The sequence below is a fragment of the Ricinus communis genome, chromosome 8 (genome assembly GCF_019578655.1).
Source record: "Ricinus communis isolate WT05 ecotype wild-type chromosome 8, ASM1957865v1, whole genome shotgun sequence".
Classification (NCBI taxonomy): domain Eukaryota; kingdom Viridiplantae; phylum Streptophyta; class Magnoliopsida; order Malpighiales; family Euphorbiaceae; genus Ricinus; species Ricinus communis.
This window is the reverse complement of record NC_063263.1, coordinates 13,716,894-13,743,753: the sequence shown is the minus strand read 5'-3', so window position 1 is coordinate 13,743,753 and position 26,860 is coordinate 13,716,894. Positions and strand designations below refer to the sequence as shown.

The 26,860-nt window shown below is 35.5% G+C and overlaps 6 protein-coding genes across 8 annotated transcripts; 2 read left to right on the top strand and 4 right to left on the bottom strand.

Moving 5' to 3' along the window:
• Positions 1-780: 780 nt before the first annotated feature.
• On the bottom strand, positions 781-1,818 carry LOC8263336 (NDR1/HIN1-like protein 1). Its single transcript, XM_002523825.4, has one exon. It carries the CDS (start codon positions 1,511-1,513, stop codon positions 881-883), a length of 633 nt encoding a protein of 210 aa, XP_002523871.2. The 5' UTR covers positions 1,514-1,818; the 3' UTR covers positions 781-880.
• Positions 1,819-5,527: 3,709 nt separating this feature from the next.
• Positions 5,528-6,558, bottom strand: LOC8263337 (NDR1/HIN1-like protein 10). The gene has a single exon (XM_002523826.4). It carries the CDS (start codon positions 6,430-6,432, stop codon positions 5,713-5,715), a length of 720 nt encoding a protein of 239 aa, XP_002523872.2. The 5' UTR covers positions 6,433-6,558; the 3' UTR covers positions 5,528-5,712.
• Positions 6,559-13,034: 6,476 nt separating this feature from the next.
• Positions 13,035-17,372, bottom strand: LOC8263339 (protein ACTIVITY OF BC1 COMPLEX KINASE 3, chloroplastic). Of its 2 annotated transcripts, none has more exons than XM_048378586.1 (7): positions 16,977-17,372; positions 16,676-16,903; positions 15,817-16,152; positions 15,010-15,565; positions 14,670-14,808; positions 14,205-14,562; positions 13,035-13,552 (listed from the first exon to the last, which is right to left on the bottom strand). In XM_048378586.1, exons 1-7 carry the CDS (start codon positions 17,241-17,243, stop codon positions 13,388-13,390), a joined length of 2,049 nt encoding a protein of 682 aa, XP_048234543.1. In that variant the 5' UTR covers positions 17,244-17,372; the 3' UTR covers positions 13,035-13,387. The 2 variants fall into 2 exon arrangements, with proteins under 2 accessions (XP_048234543.1, XP_015577658.1); XM_015722172.3 differs by having other exon boundaries at positions 14,670-14,856; positions 16,977-17,370.
• Positions 17,373-17,486: 114 nt separating this feature from the next.
• Positions 17,487-20,886, top strand: LOC8263340 (histone deacetylase 8). The gene is made up of 3 exons (XM_002523829.4): positions 17,487-17,827; positions 18,250-18,830; positions 20,519-20,886. Exons 1-3 carry the CDS (start codon positions 17,563-17,565, stop codon positions 20,819-20,821), a joined length of 1,149 nt encoding a protein of 382 aa, XP_002523875.1. The 5' UTR covers positions 17,487-17,562; the 3' UTR covers positions 20,822-20,886.
• A 683-nt stretch (positions 20,887-21,569) lies between these two features.
• LOC8263341 (pentatricopeptide repeat-containing protein At1g05750, chloroplastic) lies at positions 21,570-23,812 on the top strand. Of its 2 annotated transcripts, XR_007217133.1 has the most exons (2): positions 21,570-23,352; positions 23,671-23,812. XR_007217133.1 is itself a non-coding variant. In XM_048378587.1 (1 exon), the coding sequence occupies exon 1, from the start codon at positions 21,697-21,699 to the stop codon at positions 23,266-23,268; it is 1,572 nt and encodes a 523-aa protein (XP_048234544.1). In that variant the 5' UTR covers positions 21,570-21,696; the 3' UTR covers positions 23,269-23,629. The 2 variants fall into 2 exon arrangements, 1 of the variants encoding a protein (XP_048234544.1); XM_048378587.1 differs by lacking the exon at positions 23,671-23,812 and having other exon boundaries at positions 21,570-23,629.
• A 74-nt stretch (positions 23,813-23,886) lies between these two features.
• On the bottom strand, positions 23,887-25,974 carry LOC8263342 (putative pentatricopeptide repeat-containing protein At3g11460, mitochondrial). The gene has a single exon (XM_002523831.4). The coding sequence runs from the start codon at positions 25,478-25,480 to the stop codon at positions 24,572-24,574; it is 909 nt and encodes a 302-aa protein (XP_002523877.1). The 5' UTR covers positions 25,481-25,974; the 3' UTR covers positions 23,887-24,571.
• Between the last annotated feature and the right edge of the window lie 886 nt (positions 25,975-26,860).

Below are 26,860 nucleotides of genomic sequence, written 5' to 3'. Positions count from 1 at the left end.
CAAGCCTAACTAATATAATGTCGCATCTTAACAAAATGCTTCATGACTTCATCCATGTAGTTCGCAACCTGCATTTCACCTAACCTCCAAAAGCTTCACAGTATATGGCAATTACCTGAATCTGGAATTGGTTCATCAAATACATCTTCCGATGACATGTCTGTTGAGAGAATTGGAAAGCAAGGCTGATTAATTGAAGGGTCAAGCAGAACCAAGAACAGCAAATTTAAAATGCCTTGGTTAAACAATTAGGGACTGTGGGAACTTAACCTTGTAATACTATACCGCATCTACTTCTAGAACCTAGAAAATGCAAACTCTGTTCTGTTTCCATAGAACAGGATCCTAAGAATATGCTGGTATGTCCTCTATAAATTAAATGCAACTTTGATAAAAGTGCTTAGAGATAAATAAATATAGAAGAAAGAATTGTTTTCTCTTCCAGGATTAACACTTCGGCCAGAAATTAAATGCGCTTGGTAATTTGACAAAAGATCTCATAGTTGGAAGACCCTTGCAACCTTGCAACTCACAGAGTTAAGATTGTAACTTTATGGCTGATTTTCAAGGGGCACTCTTATCATCTAATTAATCAAATAGATAAAAGGAATCCATCAACGAATTTGTCCAAAACCAGTAACTCGGCTCAACCCTTTTCTTTCTCTCTTTCCTGTTAAAAGTCCCTTTCCTTTCTTTATCCTTTTCTGCTCATGGATAAGCAATCAAAGCTTACTATCAAGAATTGACCAACGAAGTCATTAAGGAAAAAGAAATGCAGAGTAACATGTAAGTAATAGCTGTGATTTGAAATTGATAATCCAAAATTGGACTTGTAAATGAAGCTAATAGGAAAAGAAGAAAAAAGAAAAACACTAATTATCTAGCTAGGAGCAACTTCCACAGAGCAACCTTGGACAAATTGATACTTGATCCCTACCCCATCAGCAATGCCATGATTACGGTTGCCGAAAGTCATATAAGCAGGACAATTGACATTGATACGATACCTGCCTGAAATCCAGGAGCCAACCTTCCATTTGAGATAGCCGTCAACCTTAATATTGACGAGGACAGCACCAGCATTGAGGTCTTCGTTCAAAGCAGAAGCTAGATATGGAGACATGGGAACAGAATTACCATAAAGAAATGGAGACCAAATAGTGATGTCTTTGTGACCCTGGTAGCTCCTAGGCAGCTGTGTTCCGAGGGTCATTTGCTGGTTGCGGTAGGACGCATATATATCAAGCTTCTCATAGTATATCCCAATCCTCTCATTGGGGTTTTTGGTGGATAGAGTTACCTGAATGTTGGAAGTAAGGAAGTTTGTTCCTGAAAAAGTTAAAGCATTGACGGTAGCATCCTGAAGGATGAATCTAGGCTTATGAGGCTGGAGAATGAGCCATATAAAGAATATCACTACGAGGACGATGACAGCGAGAGTGATGATCCCCCAGAATAAGCGGCGGTGGAGCTCGTGCTTCTGGCCGTGGTGGTCGCACTTCTTCTCGCACATGGTTCCTAATGATTAAGATGAATATCTGAAGAGGAATGAGTATAAGGCTCAAGGTGAAGAGCAGTTGCAAATGACAAGCAGGGGTGACGATGAAGAGAGCAGTCGTTATTTATAAAGAGAAATGTGAAAGTGATAACATATATATGTGTGTCTGTATAATGTATAAATAAATAAGCGAAATGTAAGTAGAACGGGGAAGTGGTACACATGCAAATTGGGTGGTGGGAAATTGAGGCATACGGGTTTAGTTTTGGGGGTAAAACCTTATCCCTGTATTTTTGGCCGCATTAAATGACAAGAATACAGGCACAGGATGGCCATAACATATGTTTCCTTTTCTTTAACTATTTTACGATAATATATGCATACATACAGTTTCACTTCAACTGGAATTGCTTTATTTGTTTTTCACTTTAATTTTTTTATGGTGTCTAACAAACTTACTTTTAATTTACTACTAAGCCACATATAGGCAAATTAATCAAATATTGTTACTATAACTTTTACTGTGTCCAAGTATGATAAACGATGATGTTGGAGCTGGTGAGATTTCAACTGGATATGCAATTGTGAACATTAATTCAAATTTAGGTAATGTTGAAAACAGTAGGGAAGAGTGAAATGAACATATAAGCAAATTCTACTTCTATTCAAGTTGTAAGTCAATTTTCTATTTTCACCAGCTAAGAACATGTGTTTCTACCTTTGTTCTAAAGTAACTTGATTTTTATTTCTATGTTAAAGTAAAAAATGTTCAATCGATCTAATAATTATCTAAAGAATGATATTATTAAAGAAGCACCGGGTTATGTTGTATCCACACAGAGCCTCCAATAATGGTTGTTAAATTATTTAATTAATTAATTATATAAAAGCATCTCTAAAAGAAAATAAATCTATTGAGAAATTATAATGCATTTTCTAATCAGGTTAGGAAACAGTTCAAAGATGAACAAATAGAAGAAAACAGTCATATGTGTTGTTGGTTGGAAGATGATCGATGTAATATAACCTCGCAAGGACTGTCTATATAATATACAAGAAGAACAAACTCAGAATTAGGAGGGGCATAATTAAGGATGAATTTGCAGGTGAGGGAAGTCATATCTGTAATTCAGTTACAGGGATATTTAGGGAAGCAGACCGACAAATTTCAAAAGAGAAATGATATGATTAGAGGATGGGAAGTCATATCCGAGCTGTTGAAGTTCAGAAGATTAAGTTACCATCGTAACTTTATGGCTAAGAATATGAAGATGAAGGACGAAGATGTATATATATAAACCAACCCACCACACCAGATCATAAAACTGAAGCTAGCTAAAGGTCAAGGGGGTGATAATAACTAGGAACATTCCATCTGTCCTTCTCAACCATAACCGTGTGCCACCGACATTAATTAGTACGCAGGCTGCTGCTGCTGCTGCTGCTGGGGTTTTGGTCTGTACAGTGCATGGGCATGTGAACCGTTCAACTACACTTAATTAATTGGAGTTGGCGAGAGAGAAGAAAATGTTGCAAGTGAGTTGAGTCTGGAAATGCTTGCATATATAATCTTCTGCGAAATGGAAACGAATATAATGGATTTCATAAGTGGGTGCATGCGGCACATTTTCTTTTTTATGTTAATGTTGATGTTAATTATGACATAAAAATAGACATGTCTTATCATCACTCTGCTATAACCAACTCCACAAACTAAACTTTTTTATTTTTCTCAACGATTGGATCATGCATGGTGGTTGCGAGTGCTAATTAATCACAAGTAATTAAATAAAACCAAAAATCTCAAGTTAATTTGCCTTTGCTTCTAAGGGAGATATGCAGTATTTTTTGCAGGACGTTTCTAAATTTCTTGTCTTTAAGTTCAAACAATTCTTACTTACTTTTTATTTCTCACCTTCTTTTAGTACACTTTTGATCCCTGAGCTTGCCCTAACTTTGTTTCCATTCTAATTCCTAAGCATACATATCACTCAAATTCAATATATCTTTTTTTTTTTATTTGGTACGCTTTTCATTATCATGTATATAGGGGCTTTCTGAAGCTACCCAAGTTAAGAATATTCCTTTGGAACATGTCTCTGTCCATGGAGAACGCCAGTTTCATAAAGATGGAAGTTGAGCATGCATGCCTTTTCATCCAAACTCCCTTTTCTTTTTAATATCAACTTTATACTATTAGCTTTACACTCCTTTTCCTTTTGCCTTTCTGGTGCCCTATTTATTTATATGTAATTGGATTACACGATAAGACATCCAGACTCCACCACCATGCCTAGTTTTTTATTTTTTTTATTATTATTTATAGTTAATGGATTGATGATTTGATATGCATAGTTTTATTGCGGTTCCCTTTCCAAGTAATCCTAATAAATTTGGTGTCCCAGGAAAAGCAAACAAAACAAAACAAAAAAAAGTAGTTTAAAATTGTAAATCGGGCTATCCTTCCATATATCTCATACAAAATCCATACAATTTTGAACTACTACATAATTCTTAGGATCTAATGCTTAAAACATCACCAACTGATAGTTAGGCATTGGGCTCTCTCGTTTAAACATGCCCAAAGGCATCAGGAAGCTGCCTGGCGTTCTCTTAGACACATATAAAGTGGGCCGAATGAAGGCAGACTATAGAAGCTTTAGGCAAAAAAATTGGATTGGGCTGGTTTCCCCGCTAGCAACACCGGAATACATTACAAACCGGAATCCTATCTATGGTGTTCTCCCTTAGCTCCTATTCTAAGGCCTATCTATCAAGACTTGTGTTGCGGTATAGATGAACAAATAACAGTTCTAATGATGATTCTGCAGTCCAGCATCAGCATACATTTAATGATTACAGAAATTTGAGAAAAACATCTAATTCTTTACATCAAGCAATCGCCAGTTAAAACAATGATTGACTGAGAAGAGCAATTCCATTAACCAACATGCATAGAAATCTAAATGGACCAGCACAAGCCAATATTCGACAACCAAATCATCACATTCCAAGCACAGACAGACACAGCCAAATTGGTCCTCATATGCCAATAGGAAAGTGAAAGAGAAACGCCCCTTTCTCTCTTCATTTTCCTTCATTGTCTTTCCAATCGAAAAGTGGGGTGCAATAGTACCTTCCCTCATGCAAAATTTATAGCAACTCTACCCATACTACTTTACCCTCTCAGCATAACTGGCTTTTCTAGTTGGTAGATGGGTTGGTGAACGGAATAAGGAAGAAAACAATGAAAGGAAGCAGCAAGCCACAAACGCAAGGATATTCTTTTCCCCTAACGAAATACTTGAACTGAATCACAACCTTCCTTGTGGAGGAAAACAAAGACAGGCACAGGCACAGACTGGCAGGCAGCATGTGAGATTGAAAATTAACTTTACCCATGAATGAAAAGATAGTAAAGACCTCATTACAAGACAACAATGGCTTTGATACTGAAATGAAAACTTGCAACCGAAGAAGTATTAAGAGTATGTGGCCAGAAGGAAATTTTTTTAATGTAATCGAATGAAGTGAGTGTCAATTAAGGTACGCAGTGAAAAAACTTTCATTTCACTGGCTGCAAAGGAAAGTTCCTCTGTCAGCTGTAATGGTTTAGAGACTAAACATGCGAGAACAAGAAATTATTTTAGGGGTCGCCTTGTAACAAGAAAGAAAGAAAGTGAATTTGGAAACTCCAATTCCTGGAAATTGGAAACAGTGGCATTGCATCGATTTGATTCACTCATCTAGGCTTTATCAAAGAGAAACTATTAAGGATTTTAGAACTGCAAGCATAGAGGCATCAGGTTCTACCCACCTCATTGTAGAGATAAATATAACCCATCAAGCGACTTAGATGCAGTGGGTTCCAATAGAGAAAGAAATGAATAATCTTGTGCACAACAAGAGGGAGAAGAGAAGGAGTACAAGTATATTGATTCCAATAATCCTATTTCCCAACGGGAAGCAAGCCAAATGTACTGAATAAAGATGAAATTGGCATAGAAAAGTAGCATAACTCAATTAAACTGCAGAAAGAAATCAATGAGCATTTAGCATAAACTAAGATCACTATACAACCATTAAAAAGAGATGAAAAGGAACAGATTAAAATTTTGGATTTAAGAAAAAAAAAAAAAAGCCTAAAGCCATGTACATCTACACACCCTGACAATTACTTTCCTCGAATGTGCAGTTATAAAATGATTACTCACTCAGGCATAAACCTTGCATTCCCTGGAACCACCGGTCAAGTTCCCAGAACCACTAGTGGCCGAAGAAAGGGATACAGGCACATTGTCGCACCAAACCCTAAGCAAACGATGACGGGCTCTAAAGCCGCCAACTTTAAAGCCAACATCAGCCATCAACCTGACATTGAAGGCGAGGGTGGGACGTGCAGCATTAATATCCTTAAGGACCCGGTCGTCGACGTAAGTGTCGAGAGCAGAGAAAGAGGCATCAAGAGAAGTGAGATTCTTGGTGTCCTGATACAGGGGAGGGATTCGGGTCTGAGATAAGAGCTCAGATTTGAGAAGAAGAGAGCAGACGATATTATCATAAGAGATCTTGAGTTTCTTATTAGGGTTGTAAACCTGAAAGCGGGCGTTCCAGTTGGCAGTGAGCCTCTGGGAGGAAGCGGAGATGTTAAAATTGGAGATAGAAAAGGAGGTAATATGAAATTGGGGGCGGTGGGGGCGGATGACCAGCCAGCAAATAAGGAAGATGGTAAAGAAGAGAACGGTGGCAACAATGATAGCAGCGATGATGCGGCGGAGGAGAGTGGTGCGATAAAGGGGGGTTGGGGTTTGGTGGTTGTAGTAGTAGAGGTTAGTGGGAGGGGGGGCATAGGGGTTGCCGTTTGGAAAGGGATGTTGGGAAGTGGGGGCGGGGTAGCCAGTGACGGGTCCTGAATAGGGGTGGGGTTGAGCCATAGTGATTCACAGTCGCAAGAGCAGAAGAGAAGATCGCAGTCGCACCAATTTTGGCATAATAATTTAATTTCTTTTCCTTCCTACATTTTTTTAATTCCTTAATAGAATCTATTAGACGAGAGAGAGAGAGAGACAGAGATAGATCGCAGCTAATTTAAACTCATTAATTATTTCCTAATAATTATTATATCACATCTTAATTCAACTAACAAACAATTTCTTTTCCCTCAAAAGAGACGCACAATTCCTTTAATACATTCTCTCAATCTAAAATCAACGGCAGTATCGATCATCATATTATATTATTACTAATATCTTAATCCCTTTTTTTATGATGCATACCCTTTGTATATGGTTTCTTTTAATATCATAATAATTATTTTTAAGATTATGTGTTGTTATGTTTATTTTATTTTTAAAAATATTATATTATATTTTTTTTTACTATTAAATTTGTTTGTATAACTTTTTTTAAGTCGGATAGGACAAAATAAAGAAAAAATGAGTTTGTTTTCTTTTCTTAAAAAATATAGATATTCCATTAATGATAATTAATAAATATATATTGATATAAAAAATAAAAATAATTATCAAACATCAAGAAATACAAATAAAGAAATCCACTTATAACAATCATCAATTTTGTTGATAGAGCAATAAATTACAATTTTGAAGAAAAAACTCTTCATTCGTTAGCACTAAATCACATGTTTACTTTATAGATGTCTTTTGAATATTAGATTTGATATTTTTTCTTTCTTTCACACTCCCATAGAGAGAAAGCTCACTATTCATGTAATGAAAGACCATACTTTTTTTTATAAAAAGTGAATTCAAAATCCTCACAATAAAGAACCATAAAACTTCTTAAAAAATATTAATATTTATTTATTATGACTAATTAATAATAAGAAAAAAACCATTGTTAATTTAAAAATAACTGACAATGGGTCAAAAAATAAAATTTTGATGAAAAAATAAAAAAAAAATAAGAGAAAAAGAAGAGTGGCGGCTAGAGTTTTTTGGATTTCTTTCATTAATATTAATATTGCATAGGTTTATGTATTGAGTAAATAATTCAAGAAGGGTTGTCCGGACATTAATTTTCTCTCTGGTTTATGTATTAAAATTGCAATCTAAAACCTAATATTCATCTTCATTCACTCTCATCCTTCTTACTAACTATTGAAACAAACTTTAAAATGTTTCTTTCCTAACTCGCAATCAAAGACCTCATGTTATTATTTATATCACATTTAAGTGTTTTAGAGATATAGGCCTTACAAAATTTCATGAGATTTCTTTTCATGCAAGCTTTACTTTACCGAAAAATACATGATTTGGATTTCTAAACAGAGTAAAAATAGTGATTTAATTTATAATTAGACCTTTTATATTCATATTTGTATATTTCTCATTATAAGTAGGGTTATAAATTTGAATTTGTTTAATGGGTTAATGTCGGACCAAATTTTAATAGTTCTCCTACGCAAAACTGTTATGATGTTGGATAGAATTACCCTACAAAAATTAAATGGAAGAGATAAACATAAGCATTTTTGACGGGGGATCTATTCTAAATCCATACTTTGCCTTCTGTCACAAATTAAAGGACTTTGCAGCTGGGGTTTTATGCTAATTGAATCTACCGCCGAGCGGACACTGCAATGCGCATGTGAATCAAATCCTATGCATTGCCAATTATGATCATCATACACCAATTACATAATATGGATTCAATCTCTCGCTAAGCATTCCGATAGCATGTCATGTGCAATTTAGTTTCTCAAAGTATCGTTTTGGTAGCTCAGTTTTGAGCAGTGAGGAAGCACAGCATATTCCCCCACTATGATTTGCTGCTGATGAAGTGGTTTTTCGGCTTTACGAAATCTATCTCTCGCTCTCAAATGAAAGCAGAAAGCGCTTAAAGAATCAGCTTTTGTGCATGTAGACAAAAGAAGTATAATTTCATGTCTGAGATTACAACATCAGTTCGAAAGTTGAGCTCAAAGAACAGATCAAATTGTTAATCATGTAAAGTACCCAGTACTGCTATCATCTATCATTGCAAGGAATTTAATGACAACATTGAAATTATCACTCGCTCACAAAGAAAGAAAGAAGGAAAAAATCTTTAAAATGTACATGTAAAAGCCTTTCTCAAAAAAGAATTACGCGCAAAAGCAACCAAAATTTATCAACAAATTAAAGAGACCTAGAGCTAGAGTGAAACTATTAAAATACCTAAAAAGACAACCACAAAATAAAGATAATTCCAGAAGAATGAGTTCCAGTTTGTGACCAAAGTCTTCCAGCGCCCATTGACGTCGCAAGTAGTATTGCTGGAATCAAAATTGAGAGTTGCGATAATCAATGGAAACTGGACCTTGAGATCCTGGCGGCACACAACCTTAACCGTGTCGGTCTTTGCAGGCCATGTCCACCCTTCATATGTGGCCCTGGCTTGCATCTCCATCGTCAGATTAATAGCCCCACAAGACGAGATATTCTGATCAGGACCGGTAGTGCTGCTACAGTTAGTAAACTGTAAGAACATGTTAGTGAAGGCTACTTGGATGTTTTCCTGGACGTTACCTGTCTGAACAAAGCTGGGAATCAGAGTAGACGAAGCATGGCTATAGGGTAACAGTGAGGTGGCCTCGATTGGATGGTAGGAAATGGGGTTGGTATTAGGGTTGTGAATGGACAAAACAAGATTCCAATGAGCAGTTATAGGAATATTAATATTGGAAGAGGCATTGAGGAGAGATAAGGAGGAAGAGTTGGGTGTGAAAGTAGGGAGGGTAGGCTGAAGAAGGATGAGGAACCTAATAACAGCAGGAGTAGCAGAGATTAGAAAGGCCAATGTTATGATAAAGACAAAACCAAAGAGGCAATCGCAGACTGAGGAACGAATGCTGCTTGTGTGAGACATGGGTTGTGTTAGTGGGAACTGGGAATGCTAATGAATATTACTGAATACAGAAGACTCCTCCCTTTTTTGTAGGCGACAGAATTGGGTGGTATGGTTTGTGTTAAGAAATCCTATTCCATTACCAATTCTGAAAATAAGAAAAAACCTTATAGAAAGAAAGGTAAAACGAATAAATAAAAACGTTAACGCACATTATATTTCATAATTTCCTTGTATGCTTGCTTCCAATGGTATTACCTGCCTGGATCTCTCTGTTATTTTTTCTTTTTTGAGTTAAGTGACCTGGTGGATCAATTTAAATTTCTGAAAAGAATACTAAGATAACACGATTGAGAGTCAATTCCATGTATGTTTAGCAGTAAAAATTGAAATTACTATTTATTAGCACGTTCGCCACTAAATATGTAGATTCAACTAGTGCTCTAAACAAGCTAGAACCGTCACTAGTAAGTATAATAAAAACGAAATTCTTAGCACATCAAATTTAGAAACTTGTAAATCAAAATACATTTCTTGTTAGAATGAATTCCTAGATTTTGCTGTCAGGCATAATTTCCTTAAAAAGGACGGTGAATATATATGTTTTTTTGTAACAAAAAAGAATGAATGCACCTTGTATTCTAGCAAGATGTTCTTAATGGACCTCTGCATTAGCTATTATAGTATTATTATAAGAAGAGAAAATGCATTCCTTTAACTCCAAGCAACAACATATCAATTGTTATAACATCCACCCGGTCCAGAATTTTATATGGACCGGAGTTCGTAGACACGTGTAGGAAGGAATTTTTCCAAACGCGCAATGTTGACGAGTTAAATTCTTTAGCCGGAAAGAGAAAATTTCATATTTTCAGCCAAGAAAATAATCACGTTTCATGTGTCCAAAAATATATTGGCTTCTTTCTTTTTTTTTTTTTTTTTACCGTTTTAAATGTTTTAAAATTAAATAAAATAAATTTATAAAAATCAATATTATATTAAAAATTATATCTTGAATAAATTTTTATATTCTTAAAAACTAGTCATTTATTTATATGTTATATGATTGTTATAATTATTTTACTGTCACTATTTTAAAAAATTTATTTTGACATTTATATTTATTTTTGATACATAAAATTTTTATTTTTTAAATTGTAATAAATGAATTTCAAATTAATATTATATTAAAAATAATATTTTAAATACATATCATTTTATATATTTATAAAAAACTAGTCGTTTACCCTTTGTTGTAATTATTTTGATTATAAATAATAATATAAATTAAATTTATATTATACTTAATTAAAATATTTAAAATAATAATAAATTAAATACTCTTAACGTCTTCATTAGTTTTTTTATATTTTAAGATTTTATTAATAAAAAATATAAAAATTATAAATAAATTAATAGAAAAACTATAAAATTATATATAAACTTGAATTCTAAGTGTTAATAATAAGTACATGTATCAAAGTTAAAAATCAATGTGTTAGAATAGAGTAACATATGTTAAAAAGTTTTTATTAGACTAGATACATATTAATGTTTTTTTGTTCATTTACAAGTATCAAAATATTCATTTTCTATATATATAATATCCATTAGATGTAATATTCTATAATAATTAATTCTTTGTATTTAAATATTCATTATCTATGAACTTAATATTTATTACGGTTAATATTTATGTTCATTTCGTTTAATGTATTATTCATTAGTGTTAATATTAATATTTATTATCTAGTACTGCAATATTCATTGTTTATATATATATAATGTTCATCAATATTTTTAAATAAAAATATTAATTATTTATGAAAGCTTTTATTGTTTTTGTGATGCATATTGAGATTTTTTTATGATTGATATAAACATTCATAATTTATAGGCATAATATTTATTAGTTTGTCAATGGATATTCGTCATTGATAAAAATTTATTTATTAATTTGTCAATGAATATTCGTCATTGATGAAAATAATACCCACTAATTCATTCAAATGAATACATCTAATATAGATATAACATAACCTTGAATTCTACTTGTTAGTAATAAATACACGTTCCAAAATTAAAATTATATGTGCTAAAATATAATAGTATGTCTTTTTAATTTGGGATAATTATATTTTTGGTATCTAAACTTGTCAAACACTGACAATCGAATAGTTCAACTTTTAAAACAAATAATTAAATGTGACAACCTACAAAGAAATAACAAAATAATATTTTTAGCATGTTACACATTATAAATATCGATATGAATTTTTGTTATGTCAAATGACATGAGAAATAAGAGATATGTGGTAAAGATGTATTAGTAAAAATAATAAAATAATAAACTTATCTATCATATACAACTATTAAAATTTTATAGCGCAATAAATAAAAAGATTAGTGAATTAGAAATTAAGAATTAATAAAAGTTAGAGAAAAAGAATTATATAAGATAAAATTTAGTCTAAGGCTATTCATTAATAAATCTACTTTAGTTTTTAATGTGTTGAATGATTTTTACTTTTTTATTTATATTTATAAAAATTTAAGAAAAATCTGAAACTCATCTGTTAAAATTGTTATTTAATTATTCTTTGATAGTTGATACTTTTAATTGTTAATTTTAAAAAGTTAGGTATCGTTAGACAAACTCGAACGAAATCATGCAAAAACTTGTAGAGAATCCTAAACATGTTTTGGGACCTGTAAGACGCTTATAAATAGCTTATTTCCAGACATGCTGTAGCAGCATCGGTATCCTATAAATATAATGGTGTTTTCATTATTAAAACAAGGAGAAACAAAAATTAGAGACAAAAATTAACCAGATTCTGCTGCTTTTAGACTATTTTTTACCCTAAAAATGACAGCTTTCGGGCGGTTTTAAAGACCATAAATTATAATTTGGATAAAAGTATTGTACTCATAAAACATCAACAGGAAGCATAAACAAACCTAAAATATCCTAATACAGTGAAAATCGTCGTAGGATGAATATATTCTTGGAGTATAAAAATCAAAGGCCATCCAACAAGTAGGAGTTCTATGATTCAAAGCAATCCGCAGATTTATTGTAACATCTATGAATATGGAGGACCCTTTCAAAGGAAAGAGAAAACAGACCTACCAAAAATCTCCTAGGAGATTAAGAGTTTTAAACAATATTAAGTTATTAGTCCCAAAGTAGCAATAACTTCAGCCATAAGAAGGGAGAAAGTCTTAACTGTTCTCGGACAGCCATTTATTGACCTGCCTTCATGATTCCTACAGATGATTGCAACCCCAGCAATGTCTCTAGAGTGATCAAAAGCAGCACCAATTTAAACTTTAAGCGACCTGGTGGAGGAGAATTCCATCTGTCACGATGCCTAGGTTCATTTACATATACCCTTTGAGACTACATGAAATTTTCATAAGACTCTGAAGCTGATAAATAATCCTTTCATGAAGTTCCAAGCTCAGCGAATAGATAAAACATGGCCAAGAGGCTTACCTTCGGAAATGGCTTTATTTCTAATCTTCCAAATAGATTATTAATGAGCAAGTTTTGTTGACCACACACGGAATTGTAAGAAATGAGGACCTATTTTGATTCATTCGGGACTATTAGCGGCTTTCCAATAGCGTGAGTAGCAAGCATGGGAGCAAATGGCAAACAGTATCCCACCAGAGTGGTTAGTAATTAGAGCTCAGCAGGCCGTCGCCAGGTCTATCTTTTGACATTGATTAATGTTACAGTTGGATACATATTCTGCTGCAAATAATGTGGCGTACATAAAATAATCTTTCATTTACTTGTTTCTTTTTTCTGTAACTCACTAACTTTACTTTTTCTTTTTTCTTTTAAAACAATATTGAAAATTAAAATGACCTCGTGATATTACCACCGTTTTTCCTCCCTCCTAGTATTTATGTACTTAGTGACAGATGAGTCAGAAATGTAACTGCGTTGTGATTGCTAATCTTTCTTTTTCTTCTTCTTTTTCTTTCTCTTTGTTTCCAATGTATACAAAGGATACATCTACCACAATAAGCCTATGAAGTTGATGATGAAGTTGAAGTTGAAGTTGATGTTGATGTTGAAGTTGAAATGGTAGCTGGTGATCGAAGAACTTGTTGCAGTAGTCGTGCTGCAAGACGCTGACTGATCCCTCCAATAACACGCCCCCCTAGGCTGCGTGCCTCAGGTTGTTGTAGGACCTACACATTTACAATAATCCTATCAGTTTCCAAATGATTACTTACAAAGATTGAGTCCTTCAATTGGATTCCTCATGCATGCTACAGTATATGTTTCTTCTACTGGAACTATTAAGGAATATTATCCTATAATAATTTTCATTCTGAATCCATTATACATAACAAGCGAATCCTAAATTTTGATTCTGCAAATTTATTAACAAAATAAAGGAGGGAAATGACCAAGTTAGAAAGGGCTTATGAAAAATGGTAGGATCTTAACCTTCCTACTGGACCAAAACCAACTACTTCAAGCAAACTAAAGAGAAGATAAAGATAAAAGCTAAAGAAGAATTTGCAGATTGAAAGTAAAACAAGAGTAGCCCTCTTACACTGGATGGTGTGTATTAGTTCTATACTGCAACCACTTTCAGCACCTAGGTTCTATCATGCAAACACCATCTACAATGCAGCCACTTTCAACACCTAGGTTCTATCATGCAAAGCAAGGGAGTAAGAGTAAGATGATTGTAATGGAAAACTAAGTTGAGATGCATCGCATGAACATAGAATCCCTGAAGAAACGGAATAGCTTCCTACTTATGAAGTTTCATCTCCATGACTCCATCCGTAACTAAAATAACATTCTAACTCAATAAGGACCTGCATTTACCTGTAAGATAGGTTGCAGAAGCATTGGGTCAAAATCTTCAGAGGATCGCAAAAGGCCCCATATCCTTAAGATTTGGTCCCGAAGCTCTATCATGCTTTGTATTTCCATATCATTGATTGTAAGAGGTCTAGTTACACTGATCAAAGTTCTAATAGTATTGGGGATAGAATTGTATGTATCAACAATGGTGCCCACAACAACAGCTTCAGTCACACGAACAGCCTCCTTAATAACTAAAGTTCGAAGCTCTTCACCATCTTGAGCTAGTAATAGCTTCAAAACAGGTTGAAGAGCATCATTTGCAGAGAAATCTCTATCTTTACTTCCTTCAACAAGTAGGTTTTCCAGTCTATTCCATCTGCATGAAGAGAAAATGGAATTGTTAAAACAAGCCTATAACACTTAAGCTTACCTAGTCAACATATATAACCAGATGCATAAAACTAATAATAGATAAATACATGCCTAAACCGTCCATCCTTGAAAAGCAACTCAATAAGAGCATCTCTTAGATATGGATTTGGATCAGTGAGAAGCCTTTTAGCAAAATAGGGATATGAAGCAGCCAGCACCTTGAAATTGGGATCAGCATAAAGGGCTAAACCTTCAAGTACAGTAAGTGATCTCAATATCAGTGCATAATACGCCGGAACTGCAAGTGATTGAGAAGCCAAACCATCAGACTACAAGCACAACCTATAGGCTGCTATTATCTAAAAACAGGTCTGTTCCTACAGAAAGCGTAGACCTAGAAAACCTGCAGTACAGCTATCAAAACAAAGATGGAGAACCAGAATTAACTCACCATTAAATGGATATTGGTAAAAGACCGCACCCAGACCATCCACTAGAGTTTTGAAGTTTAGTTCACTCACAGTGTAACTGAGTGCATCATCAAAGAAGTTTTGTAGCGCTGGTACAATTGGAGACACATCTACATCACGAGACAAGAAATCTAGAGCATAGTAATCACGAGCCATGGCTTCATAATCCCTATTAACCATGTGAACAACATGACCTATTATGGCAGATCTAGCTTCTTCTGGTGTCTCACTCATCATTCCAAAATCAAGAAAAGCAAGCTTCCCCTCAGGTGTTGCCAAAAGATTGCCAGGATGAGGATCTGCATGAAAGTATCCATATTCAAGCAGCTGGCGGAGGCTGCATTGTATACCTGTATTCACTAGATCCAGAACCTTAAGTCCTTGTCTCTCTATAGCATTTTGCTCATTTAATTTCACTCCATTAACCCATTCCATGGTCAAAATTTTGCCACTTGTATAATCCCAATAGATATCTGGAACAAGAATATCTTCCTTGTCGGCATACAACTTTCTAAACCTCCTAGCATTCTGTCCCTCCTGCAGAATCCTATCAAAACTAACTTTAAAAAGGTCTAAAGTGTCTTGCTAAATCAATTATTAAAGCTCAATCCTGTAGAAAGGTCATAATGATACAGTAATGTACTTGATAAAAGTTAAGGAGGCTAGAAATGGTGAGACACTTTGCCTTTTCAAATTTCAACAAGAAGCATTGAGGACTCAATTCTGGGTTTTTTTTTAAAAAAAAAATATGACAGAATAATAAATATTTGAAGAAGGTAAAAAATAACCTGGACATAGTTGAGCTCTTGATAAACTCTGCGTGCAAATTCATCAATAAGGGCAACAACATCACTGGTGATGATATCAACATATTTGTTGATTAAAATTCCAAGGCCCCTAATAAGGTAAAAGTCAAGTCCTATAGCTTCTTCGATTCCAGGGCGTTGGACCTTAACAGCAACAATATGTCCAGAAGACTTGAGCTGGGCTTTGTAAACTTGGCCTAAGCTTGCAGCTGCAATAGGAGATGGGGATATGGATGAAAAAATAGAGTCGAGAGGTAGCCCTAACTCTTTCTCAATGCATGAAAATGCTTCTTCATCAGGGAATGTAGGCAATGCATCCTGTTCAATTGCAAATTGACAACAAGACGTTGAAGGTTGTCTTTAAAAGCCAATAATTATTAAGGTTAACTGCAACAAATAAGAAACAACCTTGAGGTTTGGATTTGTTTACAATTTGTCCTTTCAATTCGAAGTCAACAATTTAAGAATTTCAATTGGAAAATTAGTAGAGTTCTCTGTGTAAATTCGATCAATCTAATTTTAGTTTGAAAAAAATTGCTCGACGCTTTAATTTCCTGTACAGAAACTTTGGAATTGACATAACACTTGAAAAATGGATCAAATTCTTTTCCTTTTAAAGGTTGCTGTAGCTACAAACTACATAGGAGTTTTCTTAAACACGATGTGACAATATTGGGAAGAAATTATAGAGAGTTTGAGAAAAGAGAATTGGATTAAAATCGGAATAGTAATCATAACTCAATTAAACTCCGGTTACTTCATTTGATGGCAATTTTTGAAGTTAAAGCTTTAGAATTAGTAAAAGAAATTCCAGGTAAACAAGGAAAAGGCAAAAGAGTACCTGAAGCTCAGAGAGTTCCTCGAGATACTCAGGAGGGCAGATGTCAGGCCTGGTAGACAAGCCCTGCCCCAATTTCACAAAGGTAGGTCCTAATCGGGTGAAAATTCTCCTGAGCTCAGTGGCTCGCAATTTCTTGTTTATATTGAAAACACCATTCCTCTGATCCAGATATAGTTTCAAGGCAAATGAACTAAGGGCTGTCAATATTTCAAGAGTCCGTCGCAATACCTGTACATGTCAATAGCTTGAGACCAAATTGCCAGCCTAGTAACATTAACATCTATACAAAAGAAATAATAACCTCGATCGGTTTAGACCCGTATTTGGAGGCAAGCAGCTCGGGGCTGTACGCGGACGAATTGGCGGCACGGGCCATGGCCCTTGCCTCCGCCTGCAGGTCTTCCGTTCGATCTCCTCCTACAGCTAAGTTAATATCTCGTGTCGCTGGCACCGTTCTCGGTCTCGCTTCCACCAGAGCTGCTCTTACTCTTGGTCTTGTTCTTACCGTGGGCCTCAAACACGGCCCAGAAGTGAACCGGTAGCCACCCGCCAAAACAAGGCTCGTCATCACCGCAAGCTCTGCTACTGGTTAATTTCTGATTGGAGACGAGGCAAGAATTCAATGGGTTGCTTTTCTTTCTTCTATTTATTTAAAATTATTTTCTTTCATTTTGTTTTCGTGGCCCCCAAATGGTGCGTCGTGTCACCCTGACTAATCACAGCTAGATGTAACCGGATACCTGTCCAGCCGGTAAAGAAATATTAAAACTTGTCTTTGCTGTCATGGTCAGACTGGATTTGGGAAAGTCTGAGGCTCTGAGAGCTCTAAAAAGATATTTTTTCTAGAGAGCAGTTTTATTAGTGGTTGAGATTTGCCTTCAACTGCTATGGCGGCGGCTGCTGCTGCTTGGCCAACTGGCCGCATAGACGTGTTCTGGCATGAGGACATGCTAAAACACGATGCTGGACAAGGCATGTTCGATACGGGAATTAACCCTGGGTTTCTAGACGTGTTAGAAAAGCACCCAGAAAATGCAGACAGAATAAAGAACATTGTTTCAATTCTTAAAAGAGGCCCCATCTCTCCCTACATTTCCTGGCATCTTGGAAGACCTGCTCAACTCCCTGAATTACTCTCTTTCCACACATCAGGTGCCTCCCTAACCATCACTTCTTCTTTTTTTTTTCTTTTTTTTTATCTATAATAATTATATGATCTTGTTGACGGCTATAGAATCAACAAACGGTGATGGGTAACCTATCTTGAAATTTCAAATAGTTTTCCTATTATCTAGGAGCTTCACTATGCCTTCTATATACTGCAACTTTACACCAGTTATTTTTTATTTAATTAATTGCTGGAGAAACATGCCAATTTGATTTCTTGTCCTAGGCCAGAGTTCAACTAATTGCAAGAGAACTATTATCATTATGTTTTCTCATAACAACAAATAATAATACTAATATTAATAAAAGCAATTTGTTGTACAATTTGGTAACTACTTTTCTATCGTGCGATTTGGTAGTTTAGGTCATTTCCGAATTCCTTTTTCTGAATGTCATATATTTTGCAGACTATATAAATGAACTAGTTGAAGCAGACCGGGAAGGCGGAAAGATTATTTGTTCTTCTACTTTCTTAAATCCTGGATCATGGGATGCGTGTCTTCTTGCTGCCGGCACAACATTATCTGCAATGCAGCATCTGCTTGATGGTCATGGAAAACTTGCTTATGCATTGGTTAGGCCTCCAGGTCATCATGCTCAACCTACACAAGCAGATGGATATTGTTTCCTTAATAATGCAGGTCTTGCTGTCCAATTGGCCTTGGATTCAGGATATAGAAAGGTTGCAGTTATTGACATGGATGTGCATTATGGCAATGGAACTGCAGAAGGTTTCTATCACTCTGATAGAGTACTTACCATTTCTCTTCATATGAATCATGGCTCATGGGGGCCAACACATCCACAAAATGGATCTATTGATGAGCTTGGCAAAGGAGAGGGTTTTGGCTTTAATCTAAACATACCACTGCCCAATGGGACAGGCAACAAAGGATATGACCATGCCATGACTGAATTGGTTATTCCAGCAGTTAACAAGTTTGAACCTGATATGTTAGTTATGGTTGTTGGCCAAGATTCTAGCACTGTAAGTTCCTTCAGTTTACATACATGAATATATCTTTTCTTACTGTAACATGACTTGAAAGGAGAATAAACTGTTGAAAAGGAGATTGAAGTGCTAAAGTGTTAAGGACTAATTACATTGAATTATGTTAACAGCTAAATAGTCATGGAATTAGGAAAACATGAACTTATGTTTGATTGATGATATCTGGAAAAACTGTTGGAATCCTAATAAACACATGGCACCAAATCGACGGGGCTGTTAAGCTTGGAAGTTGAGTGCTAGTGATTGTTAACTTTAAGAAGTCTGTTAACATGGTCTCTTCTATTCGTAGTTTGCTAGACATTCTGTTTAAATAGCGTTGTACTACACAAATTACTTCTGCAGTGGTTGGATAACCATTTACGAAGTTGATATGAGGAATGGTTACTCATTTTTGCAATTTTATCCTATTTTCAAAAATCAGTAGCAATTCATCATATCAACTTCGCAAACGGTTACAATTTTTTACATGCCTTTTTGGGAGTTTGCCTTTATTGGGCTGTCATTACTTTCATGGGATTAAAATTTCTGACTTGGAAAGTTAATTAAATATGCTGTAAACCCTTCAAAACTGACCATTTATTAATATCAAATGCACCATTTTGTATAAGACAAAATGGTGAGTTTTGCTCAGAGATAGAAAATGTCAAGAGATTAGTTTTAGTTTACTTTTCTTCTTTATTTCTTGTTTTCCTTATTTTTGTACTGCCATTGTTCTCTCTTTTCTTTTGTACTTCTAAATTGTTGCTTTCGCTAAAAGAGTGGTTCTACAAGGGAGTTAATTGAAGAGAGATTTCATCCCTTGTGGTCCTAATAGTGACAATATTAGTGAAAAGGTATGGGCACAAGAAGGAAAAATTTAGGTGATAAACAACCCAAATTCTTAAAATCAACAAAGCCACAAATATAAACAAGCCATTTCAAGTAAACAAATATGTAAACGTGGATATATCAAAAGCAAATGCTCTCTATTTTCTTTGATTCTTAAGGCAAACAATCGTGTCAGGAATTCACTTAAGCAGTTGCTAGGGTTGAATATCTCAGTTTTAGAATGTAGTCAATAGATTCAAACAATCCCCTCAATTCAGTCACCTTAATTCAAAGCAGCTTTTGCCTAAATTGATTTACCCTAACTATTTACCAGTTGAATAAGCAGAAAACTGTAAGTCAAATTTGGAAGAGAACTTCCCTTTTTGTTTTAAAAGTGAAACTCGCCGTTTTGTATTATAGAAAGGTGAATTTTAAGTTTTAACTTAGCTATTTAATTAACTTTCCGAGGAAATTTTTTTAATTTTACATAAGCAATTACAGCCCAACAAAGGCATATGCTTGCAGAGGCTTGGATAAAATTGTAGCCACTTGCAAAGTTGATATGACAAATTGTTACTAATTTGAAAATATGATAAAACTACAAAAATTTGTAAAGTTTAGAATAATTAGACTCATTAAACCCTTGTTTTGATGTTTATCTATTCCCTTTACTGAGTGCAAACTTGTGAAACTTACATTACCTAGCCAGTTTCTGAACGAAAATAAACTATGAGTTTCTGTTCTTAAGTAAAGAAGAGACCTATTGTTCCCACCCTCCCCCACCTCTATGTTTGTGAGCAACTACATATTTATAAAACAGTATAATTTGCTTTGTGATAATATTTCTGGCGTTCCAGCTTGACCCAAATGGAAGGCAGTGCTTGACTATGGATGGGTACCGAGAAATAGGGCGAAAGCTTCATGCTCTAGCAAATAGACACAGCGGAGGACGTCTTCTTATTGTTCAAGAAGGTGGATATCACATTACTTACTCAGCTTATTGTCTTCATGCAACCCTTGAAGGTGTGCTCAACCTTCCTATGCCTTTATTATCTGATCCTATTGATTGTTACCCAGAGGATGAGGCGCTCGCGTTTGAAGCTATTGGATCCATTAGAAAGCATTACAAAGATATTGTACCATTTCTAAAAGGAGCTTGATTTGGATTTACTGTGTATGCATACTTTCAATTATTTATCACATGGTGCATTGTTATTTTGTTGGAGTTACTTCTTCAATAGTTTATCACATCCTGAACTGATTTGCCGATGAGGCTTAGCCTATTACTCCTGAGTGGGGAGATTTTTTAGGTCAAATCTCCTCATCCACTACTATTGGTGGAGTGTAAGGTAATAGTTGCCCAAGTTGTGTATCCATATGTCTCAAAGATGTTGGGTTTTCTTAAAGAAAAAAAAAAAGAAAAAAGGAAAGAAATAATGTCATCCACGAATATCTATACTTCAATCTCCCTCTAGAAACGTCTTGTTACTTAAAAGGTTTGTGATATTTCTCTTTTATCATTTTAGATCTACGATTTCTAGTTCTCTTGTTGCGTTGTTAGTATCTAAAATGTAAATTTATTCAGGTTGGAGAAATTGAATTTTCAATTAAAAGTATAATACAAATTAATAGAAAATACTAAAACAACCGGTAAATCTTTGAATTTTAAATAACATTTGATGTGTTTTTTATTTTAATTTATTACTATTTTCTCCTTTTATCTAATAGGATTTCAATGTTGATGTTTTTTTTATAATTAAATTTTTTTTTGTCATTATTATCTTAAAAAATATATTCTACTCCTAGACATTTTTTTAATAATCATATATCTAAAAGTTAGTAGTTATATGAATTTTGAGAAATTTTAAATTTTTATACCATCCAAAATGGAAGAGATGAATTAAAATATTGAATTTGGTAATAAACCATGTCATCGTGGGTTGGGGGGCGGGTAGGTGCATTCTAGAATTTGACAGCAGAATCTGGAGCAAAATAAAAGGTACCAAAGCCTATTCTCTAACGGTATTTTGAAAATATGGATGTTCCCGCCCTCACTTCCGCATCAACCATTACCCAACTCCCTCAACGTTTTAACTCTAAACCAACGCCAACGCTGACACCGGCACCTCCAAATCTACCTCCACCGTCACACCTAATTCAACATCCACGCACTAATCTCAAGCACCAATGTAATAGATCCATAGACCTCACTATTGCATGGACTTCCTCCATTTCCCGCCACTGCTGCAATGGCCAACTACCTGAAGCCGCCTCACTCTTCACCCAAATGCGTCTCGCTGCCGTTGAACCCAATCACATCACTTTTGCAACTCTTATCTCCTTCTGTGCTGATTTTCCCTTTCAAGGCAAATCTATTGGCCCTTCCATTCACGCATATGTACGAAAACTAGGCCTGGATACGTGTAATGTTATGGTGGGCACTGCGCTTGTTGACATGTATGCGAAGTGTGGTAAGGTCCAACTAGCAAGATTGATCTTTGATGATCTAAAGGTCAAGAATTCAGTGTCTTGGAACACAATGATCGATGGCTACATGAGGAATGGAGAGACAGGGAGCGCAATGGAGTTGTTCGACGAAATGCCTGAAAAAGATGCGATTTCTTGGACTGTGTTCATTGATGGGTTTATTAAGAAGGGTCATTTCGAGCAAGCACTGGAATGGTTTAGAGAAATGCAGGTTTCCAAAGTGGAGCCTGATTATGTAACTATTATTGCAGTTCTTTCTGCTTGCGCAAATTTGGGTGCTCTCGGTTTAGGCTTGTGGATACATCGATATGTCTTAGAGAAAGAGTTTAGGAACAATGTTAGGATAGGTAATTCGTTAATCGATATGTATTCCCGATGTGGATGCATCGAGTTAGCTCGTCAGGTATTTCACAAAATGCTGAAGAGAACTTTGGTTTCGTGGAACTCCATTATTGTGGGTTTTGCTGCTAATGGTTTTGCAGAAGAAGCTTTGGAGTACTTTGGGTTGATGCAGAAAGAAGGGTTCAAACCAGATGGAGTCAGCTTCACTGGAGCACTGACCGCTTGTAGCCATGCTGGTATGGTAGACGAAGGGCTCAAATGCTTTGACATTATGAAGAGAGTGCACAAAATATCCCCTAGAATTGAGCATTATGGATGCATAGTAGATATGTACAGCCGTGCTGGGAGGTTAGAAGATGCATTCAGCGTAATAAAAAACATGGCAGTGAAGCCAAATGAAGTTGTCTTGGGATCATTGATGGCTGCTTGTAGGACTAGCGGAGATGTTGGTTTAGCTGAAAGGTTAATGAACTATCTTGCTGATTTAGATCCTGGTATTGACTCCAATTATGTGTTACTAGCAAATACATATGCAGCAGTTGGAAGATGGGATGGGGCAAGCAAGGTTAGGAGGACGATGAAGGCCCTTGGTATACAAAAGAAGCCAGGGATTAGCTCAATTGAAATTGGATGTGGCATTCATGAGTTTGTGGCTGGTGATAAATCTCACAATGAAACCGAGCATATTTATGAAATGTTGGAGCTTCTGTCGTATCATCTAAAGTTATGTGGTTATGTTCCTGAATCCATAGCAAGTAATGTGTCTGAAAATGATTGAAACACTGTCAAGTTGCAAGAGAGGAAATAATGTGATTTGAAGTTGCTAAGCTAGTGAGAGAAATCTATCCATATCTCTGTTCTTGTAAGTATAGCATTATTAGTTTTTCATAGTATCATAAGACATGTAAATTTATTAGCATTTTACCTTTAACACTGTTAACCCCAAAGAGCTCGCAAGATCACTTTGCAATTGTTATGCTCCATCAGAACTATCTTAGACCGCTGTCTTTTAGGGAAAATATAATGAAATTATTAAAATTACTGTGTAAAATATTCAATCAATCCACAGTATGAACAATTGTAAGCATGAAATTGAGGACTTATATGCCTGCAATATTTGTTCCCTTCTGATCTTAAAACCTTGTTTTTTTCTTGTGGCCTGATGACAATAAACTGGCAGAGAAACAAGCACCGACGCCAACCTGATTTGAAGAACAGAAAATTCTCACATTGACAAGCGTCCGTGTTGGTAGAAGAAATAGAACGGAGTTTTCCACTAGTTGGTATTAGCGATGGAATTTGAAGATGCAAACACAAAATGTTACTCTTCACACTTGAAATAATAATTTAATTACTGCACCTGTGAAACGCTAGCGTGCTTTGCTGAATGACAGTGTTATGGAACTTTGGCATCAAATTATTAGAAAATGAACGGTGACACGCAAGTATCTTCTTCATAAATACAACTCAAAAAGAAATTTATAGATTGCAATTCCAAGAATAACTTTGATCCCTTCAAAAAGAAGGGATCAACAAGAAGTATGAATTGCAGAGTATGCCAAAGGCACAACACCTCCAGCGTCACGAGATCAAAAGATGGTTAAATGCACACTGGCAGAAGTTTTTCTCCAAAGTAAAATAATGAGGGTCTCCCAAATTCTTTGCCGAAAATCTGTTCTGGGCCCCAATTAATACTCATTCACATCCATTATTGCATGTTAACACCAAGTGAAAGTTCCACTTCTGCACAACGTCATTGCAACCTTCCTCTTGCATTACAAGGAAATAAAATTCCGTGGTCTGATGTGAGAGTTAATCCCATGAACAAACCATGAATATACCATATATCTCCAAGTAAATTCCGTATGGACAAGCAAGAAAGGAAGAGAACTAATCATTTCATCTTAAGCGCAGCAACTAATAACGCGCATTCTTCCCGCGTGTCACTACCCCGTTCAATGCAACATAGGTAGAAAGGCAATGTAGGAAGTCCAATATTGGTGAAAAAACATGGCATATGTATCGGTCAAGTGACCTTAATTTCCCAAAAGATACAAATTAATCCCATCTGCTCGTCATAGTCATATAAAAACATTCCTGGAAACTCTCTCAGCTACGTCCACCTTCCCATGAATCTTACAAGAACCCAGCAACGCAGCCCACAACACCTCATCAGGTTTTATCTCCATCCTCATTACCAACTCCTCAGCCTCCTCCACCCTTCCTGCCCTCCCCAACATATCCACCATGCAAGTATAATGCTCCAAGCTGGGCTTCACTCCAAACCTCTCCTCCATCATCCCAAAATACTCCGCACCTTTCTCCACCATCCCGCCATGACTACATGCACTCAGAACCGCAGTAAGACACACGGCATCCACACTAGATCCCTCTTCCACCATTCTGTTAAACAAAACCAGCACCTCACCACCTTTCCCATGCATTCCATACCCGGCCATCATCGTTGCCCATGAAACTTCATTCCTTGCAGGCATTCTATCAAACACCTTTCTTGCCCCCGCTAAATTCCCGCACTTTGCGTACATATTAATTAAAGCATTGGAATTCGCTAAATCAAAAGCAAGCCCATTTATTAATAGTATCCCATGAACCTGCTGCCCAAGCCTAACGGCGGATAACCCAGCACAAGATTTGAGGACACTGGGCAAGGTGTGGCGATCAATGGGCTTGCAGGCATCGAGCATGCGGCGAAAAAACGAGAGAGAGTGAGAGAAAAGGTTGAGAGATGCGTAAGCTCTGATAAGGGAGTTGAAGAGGAAAGTGGTTTGGCGATTGGTGAAGGAGAAGAGGAGAGCGGCTTGGCGCATTTGGGTGCAAGAGGCGTAGGCAGAGACGAGTTTTGAGCGAATGAAATCGCGATGATAAATGCCATTTGTGATAGTTTGGGCGTGGATTTGAATTAAAGTTGTAAAATTCTTGGTGGTGATGCAGGCGTCAATAAGAGACGCGTACAAGGGAATGGTGGCCATATAGCATAAAGCAAATAAAAGGCTGTTAGGTCATTGATGATCATACAATACAAGTAGAAGAACTATCGTTGCCTTGCCTGCTCTGTCTAAGGCTGCTTCTAAATGATGGTGTACTTGAAGACGTTGCCATTGCTTCTACTCTAGATTTTGGGATGGTTAAAATTTAGGGTTTCAATTTAGCATAAAATCGAAGAAGAAGAAGAAGGAGAGAGAACAGTAGTTTAGGATATGGGTCCATAATATTACATATCAGTCAAAGTTTGGATAAAGTGTCAAATACACTTGAACTTCCATACATAGATCAAATAAATCCAATTGCAAAACTCTTTTCAAATAAATGGGCACACACAACTTCTATTTTAGAATCAAATAAAACTTGCTTCCAGTGAATTCCCTTAATCAAGCCACTGTTTATGAATCGCGGGCTCATTCTGGTGAGAGCCCCAGACTCCTCCCATCGCTTGGAAGCTTATAGTTTCATATTCTATTTCACTTTGTAATGAGTTTAATTTATCCTATACGTCTAGATCATTCTCTAATAAAAAAGGATAAACTAAACATATCATAAATAAATAATAAGAAATGTTTTCTTATTCTTTTAGTTCTGCTTTACCAACAACCATTGCTAAAAGAAAAATGGTGGCAAATTGCCCATTGCTTCCCTTCTCTAATGCCACTCACCATTTATAGCTTCACCTATTTAACCATTCACAACACCATAACCATCGAACCACTGTACCACCACCACCATCACCAAAACCACCATCAAAATAATTATTTTCACATTTATTTAAAAAAAAATTATCTAAAAAAATCAATATAGCTCCATAACCAAAAACATCAATGATAATATAATTAAAAACCAAATACTCAAAGTCACAAGTGCACTATATATTTCCTTTTCAACCAACAACAAGAACATGATCTCCACCATTATTTACATCATCAACATCTCTGATCAACAGTTTCAACAAGTTGAGTTATTTAATAATAGTCGTTGTTATTGTCGCCTTTCATCTCATCAAATGTCGACAGCTACTTGTAGGAGCTAATATTGACGGTCACTAAATTTGAGTCCTTGTCTGAGTCCATAAGAAAGGATTGAAGTAGGAGGTTTTAAATTGTTCAAATTGGGGAAGCGAAATAGGGGTATATCTAACAAGTATAATTTAGTAAAAAATAATAAAAAGATTATGTTATCAACTATAAAAAAAAAAAAAAAAAAAAAAAAAGGTTTCTTTTTTATCTATGAATGAATAATAAACTATTTCTTTGGATGGAAAAAAAAGGTGAGGACTTTTATACTCTAATCATTAGATTTTGAAAAGTGTAACATAATTAGCCTTAAATCTAAAACGAATATTCTTTTATTGATAAAAA